This window comes from Lytechinus pictus, chromosome 15 (assembly GCF_037042905.1).
Source record: "Lytechinus pictus isolate F3 Inbred chromosome 15, Lp3.0, whole genome shotgun sequence".
NCBI classification, from domain to species: Eukaryota; Metazoa; Echinodermata; class Echinoidea; order Temnopleuroida; family Toxopneustidae; genus Lytechinus; species Lytechinus pictus.
The window spans coordinates 19149816-19165577 of NC_087259.1; the positions used below are offsets into that span (position 1 = coordinate 19149816).

General features: G+C 38.8%; 1 protein-coding gene across 2 annotated transcripts in view; it reads right to left on the minus strand.

The window, feature by feature from the left end:
- The window catches only part of LOC129277852 (sushi, von Willebrand factor type A, EGF and pentraxin domain-containing protein 1-like), a 105635-nt gene extending 95628 nt beyond the window's left edge, over positions 1-10007 (minus strand). For both annotated transcript variants that reach the window (XM_064110276.1, XM_064110275.1), the window contains exons 1-3: positions 9811-10007; positions 6690-6887; positions 5081-5233 (exon numbers count right to left, since the gene is read on the minus strand). In XM_064110276.1, coding sequence (XP_063966346.1) covers positions 5081-5233; positions 6690-6887; positions 9811-9880 — 421 coding nt within the window. In that variant the 5' untranslated portion in view covers positions 9881-10007. The remainder of the gene's footprint in view (positions 1-5080; positions 5234-6689; positions 6888-9810) is intronic.
- Positions 10008-15762: the final 5755 nt, after the last annotated feature.

The following is a 15762-nucleotide window of genomic DNA, read 5'->3' on the forward strand; positions in this document are numbered from 1 at the left end:
GCATTTTTTTCGCTGTTCAGCGTTATTTTATGATGTAGCGCCATCAGCGATTATACGCGACATGCAACCTGTTGATTTTTGGTACAATTTCCTATTATGCGCCGGCGACTTGAATCTAGACTGTTCGATAGGAAAAATTCGCATTTCGATTGTTGTTTGCGTAATTTCCACCGCAGTATTAAGGATCGGACGGAGTAACTGGCTGAGATTTGGAGGTAAGCGTTTAAAATCCATTTTTATAGATAAGTTCGTGTTGATTTTTTAAATTAGATTACATTATAAGATTAAGATTACTAAATTTAGTATGGTTGGAAGTACCCCTTATCGACCACCTAATCTTCTAAGCATCGTATCTGCGAAAATATTCATCAATTTTACCCAGTTTTCGTCTCATTTGTGCAGAAAATTGAGCAGATCAGATTCCCATGTTTCGCTCGGCGACTCCGATTCAATCCACGTATATATCGACGAAAAACAAATACGACGATTTTACATTTGCTCATTTGCACCCGTCTTTTGAAACCGACCACCCGCGATACACTAAGTTTACGGCCGATTCTTGTCGCGGTGGCGAAATATTTTTACTCTTCCAAATCAGTTCTATGATGTAAACATGCTAAATGATCGTCTCTACTTCCACTGCGAGCTCCGGCACATGATTCGACGATTGACGACGGATATTTGTTCTAAAGCCGTTTCCTATCGGATTTCTTGGTTTTAACGTTTTTCAGCGGGGTTTGGGTCTGGTCAATACAATTTTGATTAATTCGACTAAATTTTTACTTTTTGTTGCTTCTTTTTTTCTCGTAAAATCGATTCATACCGTTTCTATGGACACTGCGCCTACTCACCCGCGCGTATCGTTTGTAATACGCAATTATTTTAACGCGCGCAAGGTGGTCAGTTTCAAAAGAGGTGGTCGATATGTGGTAGTCTCACCATATATTGTGAAGATTTAGGCGTGTTTCATATTCTCACATTCGTGTGATGAATGAAAACGTCAAAATTCATTATGAAATGACATGCGTTGTGCGAGGTTAGTATACTAACCTCGCATGTTGTGTGAGTGGACGACATCTTATAAATATTCATATGCGCATGCGCAGAATCTTCTTTCACGTTACCTCAAACATGGCGATCTCGCGATTGGGACAAAAGTCCGAAAATTGATGCTTTTGAAGAATTTAGTGGAATTATAATCATATAATATTTCCATGATATCCTGGCTTAGGAACAGTTTGTTTAGGTAAGATTGATCCTAATCGTTAGATTTTTAATTGATTATGATCATCGGTTTTCTAATGCCAAACATCGCAAAGTTTTGTACTCTGGTGATATGAGTGGTTGCATTCAGGACCTCGACACTGTCTAAAGACGTTGTGTCGAGGTTCCCGGAGCAACCGTCTCCCCATCTAACGTTACTCAAACAAGCCTTTATTTTTTGACAGAACAAAATCTGCATATTTTCCCCTGCAAAAATGGATTATCTCCGTTAATATATCAGACAATGAGTTGATTGAAGCACCATTATTTTTCTTATTTCACAAATCAAACTAAGCTTTCCAAGCCATCCGCACAAGCGATAGGGTGCGAGCTAGGCCTACGCACCGCTCGCCTGCCCGGGCCGCCGGCTGGGATGAGAGTGACGCCTCGATCGACCAAAGCCAAGTGAAAACGCACCGTTTTTAATTGCGCCACAAATTAGAAGCAGAAATTCAAAATTACAAAACAAGGTTGCATACTCACAATCACAAGATAATGATGATAATCGGGCATAATCATGTCTTTATAAGTGCTATATTAGGGCTATAGACTCTACTATTGTCAAAAACGTTACACTCCGAACTAAGTTAGTCTACTTAGCTGGATTCCCGGGCCGCTCCGGCCCGGCCCGCGCCCCCGCGGCGCGGCCCGGGCTGAAAATATTTACCGGTAAAGAGTATAATTCGATCACTGAGCAAAATGCCGAAAATTTCATCAAAATCGGATAACAAATCTAATAATAAAGTTATTGAAGTTTAAAGTTTAGCAATATTTTGTGAAAACAGTCGTCATGAATATTCATTAGGTGGGCTGATGATGTCACATCACCATGCACTTTCCGTAAAGGCGTAAAAATCATATTTTTTCATTATTTCATACGTGTGAATAATATGTCTCCTTATAATGAAATAAATTGCTGCAATAAATATCTAATGCACTAAATCAGTTGTCAATCCAATTTTTATAGTTCTTGGAGGAAATTTTTTTTGAAATATTAAACCTAATTTCATATAATAAAATACAAAAGAACAAGTGGGGATCAGGGGATCAGCCGGGGCACCTAATAAATATTCAATGACGTACGACTGTTTTCACAAAACTACTTCACGCAGATGATAATTTCCGATAATTTCATGGTGAAAATGTCCGTTTTTACCATATAATGCCCATTAATACACGTGCATTTTTTTGGCTTTGCCCCACTCCCCAAACAAAATCCACCGCCCCGATCAATTGAAGAAAGCGCCGCTAGGAAATTTAGATCCACTGATAAATGATCGCCGCACGAACTGCCAATCCGGGGAGCCGGACTCTTGCCCTATACAGTGCGTTTCAGAAAAAAAAAAGGTAATCCAAATCTAAAGGGCTGATATTCGGATCATATTTAATTTTGTGACATTATTGTGTATGGATATTAAAGAGAAACTAATCAGCTTTCCATTGATACCCTATTTGTGCCATTTGCATTATGCATGGCCGAATTAATTGATGTTGAAGACATAAGGTGCAGACGGAGACCACTTTTTCCAAGTTTTTGAAAACTTGATGAAAAGGCAGAGGCTGATGTAAATACTTTCATCGATGCCCGAGCTGACAAAAATCTTTTGATTGGATCTTTTTTCTTCCAAAGGAGTGTAAATAAGTGAATGTACTTGCACACCATTAACGAGGAGATCATACCACAGTTGGAACAACATTTTGAGAGACAGTTGTGAGGAGTGTACAGGCATCTTTGGTGGATTCAGGGCGGCGCTCCTGCCCATACTTCCAATATCATTCGTGATAGACTGAGAGAACTCTTTGGACATTAAGTTGTTGCCCTCAACCAGGGGCGTCGATCCATTTTTCAGATTGGGGGGGGGGAGCAAAATCATGACTCAACTTTCCAAAGGCGCTCGATCACACAAAACAAACAAACTCACCCACACACATAGGCATATATATATATATATATACATATATATATATATACATATATATATATATATATATATATATATATATATATATATATATATATATATATACATATATATATATGACTCGTGAGAAAGAGACACATATCTCACCAACAAATTAATGCGAGCGCTGAAATTTTTTAGTATAAGTTCTGATCTGAAAACAGGAAAAGGGTACCTGTTTAGGATTGTTTGTAGTAAATCATGAGGAGGATCTCACTATAATGCGAGTGCCGAGAGCGAGCTGAATTTTTTTTATATTCTGACCTGAAAGCTTGATATTCTAAGCATTTTTGGTACGATTAAGATGGGTGTCTGAAATAACAATAGATACGAGCGCGAAACGCAAGCTGAACATTTTGATATTTCGATCTGAAAAAATTGACAGTTTAATGGACGTTTTTGATAAAGAACAAGATATATACCCAACAAAAGATTATTGCAAATCGAAGCGGGAGTTCTTTTGAGGTTTAGAACTGAAAAACGGGACATTCTGTTCACCTATTTAATCATGAAAAGTATATGGGTTTTTGCTACAGAAATGATGCGAGCGCGAAGCGCGAGCTGAAATTTTTTATATTCCAATCTGAAAAGCAGACATTTTGAGCACGATTTTAAATAAAGAACGAGTTGTGTATTTCAATCTCGCTTGCTGATTTCTGTGTAACATTACAATCTTATTTTATTTTTGCACATGAGGAATTATTGGGGGGGGGGGGGAACGATATGTTTGCCCCTGCAATATTTTCATTGGTGGGGCGATCACCCCCCTGCCCCCCCCCCCCCCAGGATCGACGCCTCTGCCCTCAACCATGGCATTGAACGGCCATCAAGATCACCTCACAGCCTGTAATTATTTTCCTTCGGAGACACTTAAAATAAGGTGTTTGCAACTCCTCGCCAAGATCTTGATGACTTGCACGGCCGAATTCGATATAAGGTGGATGCTTTGTACAATTAAAATGATCCGGCATTGCCATTGGTGAGACGAGCTGTCCAAGACATCCTGCCACGCTCCCAGTTTGGTTTTCAAAGGAGAGGATGACATTTTGAAGGTGTGGGTGAATAAGACCAGGTCCATGATAAGACAACCTTTCACTCATTTCAGAGAAATTCCTCAACAAAAAAATTACTTTGGAAAAAATATTATTCTATCAAGTGCACATTATTTTTACCTACTTTACCGAAACTGGGAAAAAGTGGTCTCTGCAACTGTTGTCTTCAACATCAATTGATTTGGTCATGCATGGCACAAAATTACAAATAGGATATCAATGGAAAGCTGATGAGTTTCTCATTTATATCCATGCAGAATAATTTCACAAAATTAAACATGGTCAGAATTTCAGCCCTCTAGATTTGGATTACCTTTTTTCTGAAACGCACTGTATAGTCCCAGGCTTCTCATAGGCCCCTTAAAAATCGGAGTAAAACGAGACGCCTGGACCCCCTAGACCCCGGGTCCTATTTTTATGAAGGCCAGCATAAACTTTAAAATTAAGTCAAAGCGGCCACGTCTCCCTTATTGTAAGGTAGATATGGTCGCGCCCAAACCTTGGTGGTATACGATGATGGAGCCATCAGGGAATACAAGCATGCAGCGGCCACGACCCCCGCCCCCCCTCCCCCTTCCAGCGGTAAAAGAGTGAAGGGAGAAAATACATGATAATGATGAAAAAGAAGGAGAATAAGCTTAAGAAGAGGAATTTGCCAAGCCAATCGAGTGTAAACAATTAACTCCAGGCTCCAGATACACGATGGTGATGTCGGTGTTTTCCAGGGGGTTTAGAGGTTTGGGGTGCGCTGGCGCGGAACCCCAGAGTCCCCCCCCCCCCTGTGAAAAGCATACCTATACTTACAAATTGGGAGGCATGTCCATCCGCACACTCCGTCACATACACATCGTTTGTTAACCGGGCAAGCTCTCCTCTTGCGATTGTTGTTACATCTCGGGGTTTGACATTCCTTCTCCTGGATTCGAATAAGTCCCTCGTGACGATTACAATATTCCGCTGATTAAAATAAGAATAATAAAACGTAATTAAAATTGTCTCTTTAAAATTGTAATCCATGAAAACATTTTAAGGGACTTATCATCAAAGTTATGGAAATGTGCACAATGTAAATAACATATTTAAAAGTAACGTAGGGCTATTAAGAAAGTATTTTTGTCGGAGAAGAAGAAAATTGAAGAAGAAGAAAAAGAAAGGAAAAGAAGGAGGAGGAGGAGTAGAAGAAGAAGGGAAAAAAAAGAAGAAGGAGGAGTAGAAGAAGAAAAAAAAAGAGGAAGAAGAAAGGCTATTACATTACAGGACAAGTCCATCCCCCAAAAGATGTTTTTAATAAAAAGAGAAAGATCCAACCAGTACAACTTTTAAAACCTCATGTAATCGGATGTAAAATAAGAAAGTTATTACATTTTAAATGTTCGCTTAATTAAAAAAAACAGCTATGTGCAAATCCTGGTAGTGCAAATGAAGAGACATTATGACGTCATCCACTCAATATTTCCTTTGTATTTTATTACTGTATATGAAATATGACATATTAAAATTTTCTCATTGTCAAGTGAAACAACGACTAATTCCTCCCTGAACATGATGTGTAATTAGCATTATTTAATACTAAATGGTTCAGTCAAGTTGGTCCTTAGGCCTATTCAATTCCGTAAAAAAATAAAATTAATTCAAACAATAAAAAGCAAAAGAAATAGTGAGTGAGGGACATCTTCGTCTGTCTCATTTTCATGTAACTGTGTGGTGCATATCTCACTGTTTTGTGAAAAATAATTCAGCGAAGATTTAAAATGTCATAACTTTCTTATTTTATATCCGATTTTGATGAAATTTCCAGTGTTAGTATGCCAGTTAGAGTGTATTCTACGTTTACTTTGACCATGGAATAGCATCACTAGCGTACCTACGGGGGGGGGGGCAGGGGGGGCACTCTGCCCCCCCTGACGAGTCAAAACCCATGCAAAAACGTATCTTTGCCCCCCCCTGACGGGCTTGAAAAACCTTTTTTGCCCCCCCTGACGAGCTTTAAGACCTTTTTTTTTTTTTTTTTTTTTTTTTTTGCTTGTCAATTTTTTTCAGGTACGAAATCCTTTATTTGTGATCGAAGACCTTTTTTTTTTTTTTTTTTTTGCTTGTCAATTTTTTTCTGGTACGAAATCCTTAATTTGTGTTCGAAGACCTTTTTTTTTTTTTTTTTTTTTTTTTTGCTTGTCAATTTTTTTCTGGTACGAAATCCTTTATTTGTGGTCGACGACCTTTTTTTTTTTTTTTTTTTTTTTTTTTGCTTGTCAATTTTTTTGGCGGACGGTTTTGCCCCCCCTGTGGAAAATCCTAGGTACGCCACTGAATAGCATAGCTGTAAACTTAACTGATAACAAATGCTTATAGGCCTATTTCGGCAGCTCATTATATTGTATTATATATGTTTCATGCGCTTTGAAGTTTTACTTACGACGATGTCTACATCGGGGTAATCTTCCGGACCACGACCCATTGATGCATGTTGTATTCTTAAAATTATTAGGCACAATCTGATAAAAGAAACTGCAAGAAATGTTCGCCACACTCCCCTCAGGATGGGGTGCCGAACTTGGATATGTGATTTCCGCAAAGTCAATCATTTCGATGTCGTCGCAGATCGATAACACACCTGTTTGTTATAAATACAAAAAAATACAATAATCAATAAACGGTCCTTCAGACTGTTTATAATTTTCATTTAGAAAATCAGCTAAAGGGGCGACCACAAATCGCCGGTGTAGTGGTGGTTCACGACAGTTTACTGCTCAAGTTCCGCCGCGAACCGTGTCACGACAATAGCGAAAACACTTAAAAGACGATGCAGTAACCTACAGATGGGGGAGGCTTGGGGGCGCTTGTCCCCCTCCCCCCCCCACACAAAAATCACGAAAAAGAGAGAGAGATGGGTAAATTATTATATTATTTCCTGAATCTATCACAAAATTTGATTTTGTGATAAAAATGACGAAAGTATTGCTCGCTAGCAACTTTTTAAAAAATATATGGCCGATATTCCATATCTGGCGCCATCAAAATTTTTGGCTTATTTCGCCACTAAGACGATGTGAATACGTTTTCAACGCGTCGCTATATAATGAAGAGTGGTGAGGTAACACGGATAACCCCGAAATACGACGGAGTCCAGCTGCAGCTATAGGTACCTTCATAGGCGGCGGAAGCGGGGGGGGGGGGGGGGTCATGCCCCCCTAAATTTGAGGTGGGGGGGTCCTGTCCCCCCCCCCCATAAATTTGAGGTGGGGGACGGTCCCCCCTAAATTTTTTTGGTGAGAACCTTTTTTTTTCTTGTCAATCTTTTTTACCTGTGTCCATCCCAAAATTTCAGGTGGACCTCCTAAATGTTTTGGCTTCCGCCGCCAATGGGTACCCAATTCCACCCTCTACTCCCATTAGTTTCAGTCACCGTTCATGAACTCCTTCATGAGACCGTGATGCCTCCGTCTTAACTCTGCCACCTCATCCGTGTAGTTACCGTGTTAACATCGTGAGGTCCGTGAGCGGTGTGAACACGGCATTATCACGAATCTGGCGGTGTAAACACGGAGTATGCATAACTGTGTTCCAACACTATCTATTCAAACCGTCACTTTGTTTGTTTTTTTTGCGGGAGGGGGGGGGGGGTTCCCCGCGTTTCTTGGGATTGACGGATGAGTTATACAGATGCAGGATTTGTATGATGTTAAAACGTTCTTTGGCGAAGCACGATGAATTGCTGAACTGCCATCTAAATTGGTGATAATTATTATGTGATTGCTCACTTCACACGAATACAAAGGCGCAGGTTTGGGCAGTAAACATGTGTGTGAATGTGTGTGTGTGTGTATTTGAGTTTTGTCAGACGTGTATCAATCAGATATGATTATTTACGTCTGGGACCGACCTTTTACGTCACCATCCAAAAGACGTGACCAGGGCTCGAACCTCGAACCTCTGCATCAATTTGTAACTTCCCCGCATAGCTTGGATTACAGGCGCACGCCACAACGCCCAACGCCCATGGCCCGGCCTGGGAAGCGGGTGTGCTGGGGGCGCTTTACCGGGGGGGGGGGGGGTGTGCATGTGTTATTCACCATAACATATTCACCATCTGGCAGGTAGCAAATAATTATGTAACCTACATCACCTTCATTTTGTATAGTAAAAACTTCTTTTTTGCTCCCTGGACCAGAAGCGAACCACCTGTTTTTGGAGGGAAGGGGGATATGACAAATTTAAACCAGTACCTGCTGTTAAAAATCGCCTCCAGTGCCCTGACAGCAAACTTTGTGTTCTGGGGAGGGGGGGGGGGGGGGGGTATGTGGCCTTGCGATCAAAGTCATTATAAGTCATGCCTCAGAGAGAGAGGGCGCTTGAAACAGGGAGGAGGCAGTGAGAGCTGTCGCCCCCATTGTATAGTCAAAACGATTAGTTATCCTGTCTCCTTTGCATATTACAACCATGCAAAACATTTTAAAGAAAAATATTCACAAACTTTCAGCATGAAAACTAAAAATGCATATATACAAACATTCTCAGAGACGCATTCTTTCTTGGCTTTCAAACGCTGACTTCCACTAATGGGAACTAAAGAGAAGTGAAATGGAGGATATTGGCCAACTGAATGAATTATCAATTTGACCAACGTATAGTGCCCTAAACTGGAGATCAATTCCAACGGTAGCGCCAGATGGGGGGGGGGGGGGGGGCGGGGTCAAATGTATTCCGCCCCTCTCCCCTAAAAAAATAAAACCGAGGAGGAGGGAAGTGGAAAAGAAGAATACAAGTTATTAAACTTATTATATTTCAATCGACATTCAGATGCAGCAGTGTTGAAGGATATCGGTTGCCCCAGAAATAAAAACCTATATTACGTGTTTTTGGGGAGAGGGGTCCTTCTGCAATACTGTTATAAAAATGGGAATACAATCTCTGCATGTGGGATTAGACCCCATTTTTATGCAAATACTTCTCAAATGTGGCGTCTATTGTTGAAAATGAAAATGTAATGATGGAGGGGGTAGTTATCCCGAGAGTTGTAAAAGCTTGCACCTTTTAGCTGAAAGTTTTAAATTCACCAAAATTTTGCACCCAAATTACCAAACTAATGTTTGCCTTTAAACGATATGGCCCTCATGAAAGTTCGGTCGCTTCGGTCGCTCCATGGCTTGCAAAGTTCTTAAAAAGAATATTACGCGCCTCTCTCTACCCCTGAAAAAAAATCGGTACGTCCTGGCAAAACAGGGACAGAGCCACCTCCTCCCAAAGGGCCTCTGGGATACCCCCCCCCCCCCCTCTATTCAGAATTTCTTCTGTGCGCCATGCTTGGGGCTATAATGGATTTTTAATGAAGCGGAAATTAAGCTTTTATATAGAGAGCTGTTTAGCTGTTAGTAAATCACTTCACAAATTATCGATTTTTCATCCAACTTTCACATAATTGGTACACTGATTTAATGATTATCACTCATGGTTGTGATTGACATTGCCCATTTAGCCTCGTTAAAATACTATTTAAAAAGAGGAAAGTTTAATAAAGATTATGATCATTCACTTACCTTTACAGTGTAAAAGGCAGAGAAAAAGCCCTGCAAACAGGGCCAGATATTGAAAACTCTTTCCCTCCATTATTCGTTGCTCTCTAACCAACACTAACTTCCATATTTATTATTCCTCTAAAAGGATAAAAGGAAGAGCATTTCTGCGGTACGTATAGGCCTACAATAGTTGCGTGACCACAATCATGATAGACTGCGCACCAGGAAAGAGAATGCGCTGATTGGCTGAATATCGCAGGCGACACATGTCAATCAAAATCCACTTGAGCCATAATGCGTGGATATCGTGTTTGATGTTTATCTCACAATTATACATTGAAGCTGATAGAAAATTCCCGCTTCAAGTGACGTCATACACAGATATACAGTAAGGCCTGTATTTTTTTTAATTTTTGTGGAGGGGGGGACGGGGGGGGGGGGGTAATGAATGAGGGTGCTCGTAAAAATATTTGAAAGGAAGTCTAATTACATTGCTGGAAAAACATCTATGATCAGGGTCCCGTAACACAAAGGTTAGCGATTGATCGTATACGCTTGGTTTTCACGATTGATTGTACATTGTAGTCAATGCAATCAATCGTAGAAAAATGATCTACGGTCATTGCTAAGCTTTGTGTTACCGTCCCCAGAGTTTAGTATGGAAGTTGCCCCTAAACTGAAACATATTGCATGATTATGATTTTTTTTGATGGGGGTGTCACGAAAATTTAGAAAGAAATTCGGGTAATCTAAAATTTTCACCCCACCCACAGCCAATCAAAGATCCTCTGCTGGTGGGTGTAGGAGAGTGTGCACATAATTATGGTGTGTGACCATGGAGCTATTATTACAGCTCCGGTGTGACTGTGTTTGTAATGCTGATTATGCGTGTTTTCAAATAATTATGTATTTTGTCTCATTACTATCCAAACATAAAAAATGCATCCACTGGACTGCCAGGGTCAAAAGAGTTGACTGAATAATAATCGTAGTCGATTAAGAATATTTGACTTCATCCAATAAATTCTTACAAAATTAAAGAAAAATACCCAAGAGTAGAAAGCAAGATACCAGCCAAAATTTTACTGAACAATAATTAAGACGAGCATTCTTAATTCATCTTAAATTTAGCTTTATTTAACATCGATAAAATTCCAATTCAAACATTGATATCAACGTGAAAAAAATATTCGGGATAAGAGTATCTTCATGTGGTTATAAATAACCTTTTTTTATATAGATTCTAAATAACTTTCACTTTTACTTTAAGTATCAACAAACGTTAATTCAATAATGATTTCCAATGTTTTCAATGTTTACTGGTTAGTTGTATCTTTAAACCAGGAACAATCGGATAAAGATCTCGCTTCCTTGTAGATTCTTATCTATCGTTATCCCAATAACAGGAACAAGAAAGTTGTTTTTCCATCTATAATCACAGGAGTTTGATTTCTTTCCGAGAAGTACGAACATCTGTAACGTATAATATTTTATATCTCAGTCTTTAGAGATTGGGTATATTCAATTGGGTAATAACTGATCGACGGTTAATGAACTGCGAAGCTGTGGGAGTACCAATTTTGCCCCCCCCCCCCGAAAGTCGAAACCGTTCGACCAAGCATTAATTAGTACTAACAAATAAGTTTAAACAAAATGCAGACTCGATATCTAAGTTTCGGTGATTTCGCAACCCGGCGTTCCGGGTTCGAAACCCAGTCGTCAGTGGTTATACTATAGTTCCCTTTGGTACAAGCAAGGCTTACATCCTCTTATCAGGTCCCTCGGAGAGGACCAAAGGCGGTCTGGTAAACAACCACCATCAATGTACCGCCAGTCCCGGGGCTCGTTGCAGGATAAAAAATCAACCAAATTAATGAAACACGCACATTGGGGAGGGTACTTGCGCTTGGGAAGCGGGGGTGCTGCCATGGGGAGCGTCAAGATCTTTCAGGGGATGCTGGCCGGCAGCACCCCTAGAAATCAGGTTGACTAAACATTAAAAAAAGTTATTTCTCCCAAATGACGGAGATTTCGGCCCGACTTTTTTTATTTGGGGGGAGGGGGTGTTTTTCTTCATTTTTGCTTGTCTTTTTTCTGATGACAATCCCCTGAAACTGAACAGTAGCCCCATCACCTCTTATTCAAAAATCGTTCCCAGGGTACTGTTCTTTATTCTTTCACAAACGGGCTCTTGTCACACGAATGCTTGTCAAAGTCGGTTGATTAATTATAGTTATGAATGTCAATACTAATTTTTTAAGTAAATGTCATTTTGTGGCCTTTTAGAATAATTGACTTTCAATTTCGCCCTTAAAAACCATGTATTGCTGATTTCCCACGAGATATTTATCAGAACTAAATTTCTCTTCGTTTAGCAAAATCATTAAACACCCCTTTAAAAGTTGATCCAAACAACTTACATGGGGGACTTAAAAGTCGAATAAGACCGTTAGATAAAAATATTTAAAGGAAAAAAGGAAAGTAGTCCAAACATGTTATTTCACCGACCAGGAAATCCGGGGTCAAATAGGCCAACAAAGTAAACGAATTTGGGAAAATCCCAAGCATGGGTATTCAGTTTGTTATTTCCTCACATTCGCTGTTTCTGGTTAGTTTGGGTTCAAAATTGTCAACATGAAATTATAATCAATTAATATCACCCTTGTTCGCTTCCTCTTTTTTTCTTTAAAATCATCAGTATTTCAGTGGTGTTTATTCGAATGTATAATATATTCCCTTCTGGATAGAACACAGTGTCACATACTCACACTGTTAAAATGCTCAAATTCAACCATGTGAAGATATTTTCACTGTGTACACCTCGATAGTATTCAATTCAATTCGATGTTCACATCGTGTTCATAGTCGACTATGTGAATATGTAATAACAATGTCGAAATGCTGTAGAAGTTTACCAGTGTGAAGGTGATTTCACATTTGTGTTCCACACTGTTACACACCCTTACACAACCTCACACACACAATGACCCACAGACACACACACACACACACCCATATATATACACAACAAAAAAAGTAAGTCCCCCCTTAAACAAACATCAATAATTTCCGAACCAATGCGAGTTTTTAATATATTTTTACATGAGCGTGTAGGTAATTTTATAAGCTACCCTCTGAGTAAACGTTATGTACGTATTTCACTTCATGCTTCAGTGAGCACCGTCAGAAGGCAAAAAATGTAACTTTTCAAAAGTCACAAGCCAAATATCATGACTTTGATTCAATTTTATTGGAACTAATTTTACATTCTCATCATAAAAAATAGTCAGAAGGCTTGTAAAAGGTACTCTCTAAAAGACGATACAACTTGTTTGGCTAAATTTCACGGTTGAATAAACACAAGTCCAAATTTGCTCTAATTTGATTTTTTACACATTTATATCAATAAAAATGATAGAATATGATGACAGTTATTTTTGGAAGAATTTCTTCAACAATATTCATCGTTTCACGGTTCAATGAACATTTATTGAAAAAAAAAAATACGATTTTCAAATATCATAGGCAAGTATTGGTTCATTTTGGTAAATGAAAATGATCTTTTCTCAACTTTTTCGTTATGTTCATGACCATTTAACATGCTTCAGTGATTCAAACGCGTTTAATTAAATATCCACGCTTGAATGAACATGTGGAATGCGATTAGCTCTTTTTTACGTTATTGGAAAAAATGCAATTAGTTACTATGGATATCTGTCACAAACCTCCTTGCATAGTTAATTTGATTTGATTTTTATGAAAATCCCGATGTTTCATGCATCAGTGAGCACACAATATTCGAAAATTATGCAAATGAGAAGAAAGTTCAAGGCCTTGGCCGCACTCTGTGTCGTATCGAATGGTTATTTTGGTGTGTGCGCCTTTTGGATAGTGTTACTCTGAAGCCATGTACGAAGTTCCATGAAATAACTATTGGCAGAAGTAACAAAAACCGTCCATGAAACAAACCCTCATTTCATATTTGTTAAAATTTTGACTTCGTCTCTCATAGACTTGTGTACATTATGGGTGCACCTGTTTAAGAATAAGTAACCCCTTATTCAATATAGTGGAACTTTTTTTCACGGCTGTCTTTAGCAATGTCATTTAGCAGTAATGTTTATCAACCTATGGGCAAAATTCTGTGCAAAAATGAAATCGATTTGTTTATTTATGGATGAGTGAGCACGCATCAAAGTGAGAAAATTGGTATTTTCAATGTCACAGACTCATTTTAAAGGGTAATGAAGTGAATATTGGGGGCAAATTCGGTTTCAAATTGCTATTGTTTTTATCATCCACCATTTCTATCACCACATACTTTCCGAACTTTAAACATTTTCATGGTTGAGCGAGCACATTTGAAAACTTAGGAATGAATACTCTTTATACTGCATAAATGTATTCTTTTCCTAACAATTCCTCATGATCAGTTTAATCTATGGACAAATCAGTGGTGGGTCCAGAATTTTAAAATGGGGGAGGGGCCTATAATCGGGGGAGCCACCAAAATTCTCAAATTTTAACATGATCTAATAAGTTGTAGAGGATACAACCATAAACCCCTATGATGATACGTCACAATACAGGGGCCGGGGAAGGGTTTTCAAAGTGGGGGGGGGGGGGGGCTGGCCATGCAAAAAATCACAATCGTATGGTAATTTTTACATTTTTGTACATGCTTTTGGAAAAAAGTGGGGGGGGGACTGAAGCTCCCCGCCCAGCCCCCCCCCCCCCCGCTTCCGCGGCCCCTGCAATACATTGTGCTCACTCAACCATGAACATTATGATATCAAAATTGTGTGTGGAGTGGCTAAATGATGGATAGTAAAACAGCATAACACCATAAAATTCACCTAAAGACAACATTTGCCCAACTTTGTATTTGCACAATCTGAAAAACGACTCTTGTAACTTTCAAAAATGGTCATTTTTAATTCAATCTTTAATTACTCATGCATGACTCAACTGATCAATCTTATTTTTCCCCCAGGAGTTGCTTAATGAGTGTAGAAAACCACCTAAGGAATATCATATCTCAAAATAATTCTGTTCAAAAGTTACAGCAATTTGATTAAGGGGGGACTTAGTTTTTTTGTTGTGTATATATATATATATATATACAGTGCGTATAAAAAAAAAGTTTACACTTTGAAAAAATCCTGTAAAATTACACATTTGTAATATTCTGAAGATTTTTCCACATTTTAACATTGGTGCAGATCAATTTAAGCAAATGACGATATAACTGTCGAAAAATATTTCCGCTTGAGTGAGCACCACTTACTTTTAAAAAGTTAGTGAAACATGATTTGCGCAGAACTTTGAAATAGTTTATCAAATAAAAGTAGACCTTAATCATAAAGAACACGTGGAATTTAGCTAGTAAAATTGATTTGAAGATATCTTTTACCTTTTAAAACTTGTTTCCTTGCCCAAAACAATTCGAAGAGTGCATTGCGCCCCAGTCCACTCCCCCACACACCGAGGCCATCGAGACGTTATTTGCTTTACACTGAGCTGTGATTTACATGAAATAGCTTAGGCTTGATTTTCATTTAGTTAATCATTGTCAAGCTTGGGAAAAGTGTGGGGAAACAAGTATTAAATGAAAAATGAAATGTAAACCCACTTTAAATGATAAAAACTTTGTGAAAAATGCTGGATATGTCTGATATAAACTTTTGTTCAGATTCAGTTATGTCCTCAGATCCAGCTAGCTGGCACAAAAAGGGTGAAAGATTGTGCTTACTAAATGTTAAAATTTCAATTTGGGTGGCAAAATAGTTACAAAATGCTTGAAGGTATCCGTTTTATTTCAATTGACTAAAAGTACAAGGGAAATGTATGAGAAATGTTTCGCAGGGTAAGTTTGATTTCGCCCTTTCCCCTTGACACAGCGTGAAAACGAGCATTTCTGCGCAAACAGATTTCTGCGAGCTTTACAAAAATGGACAGTACTCACTTCAGTGT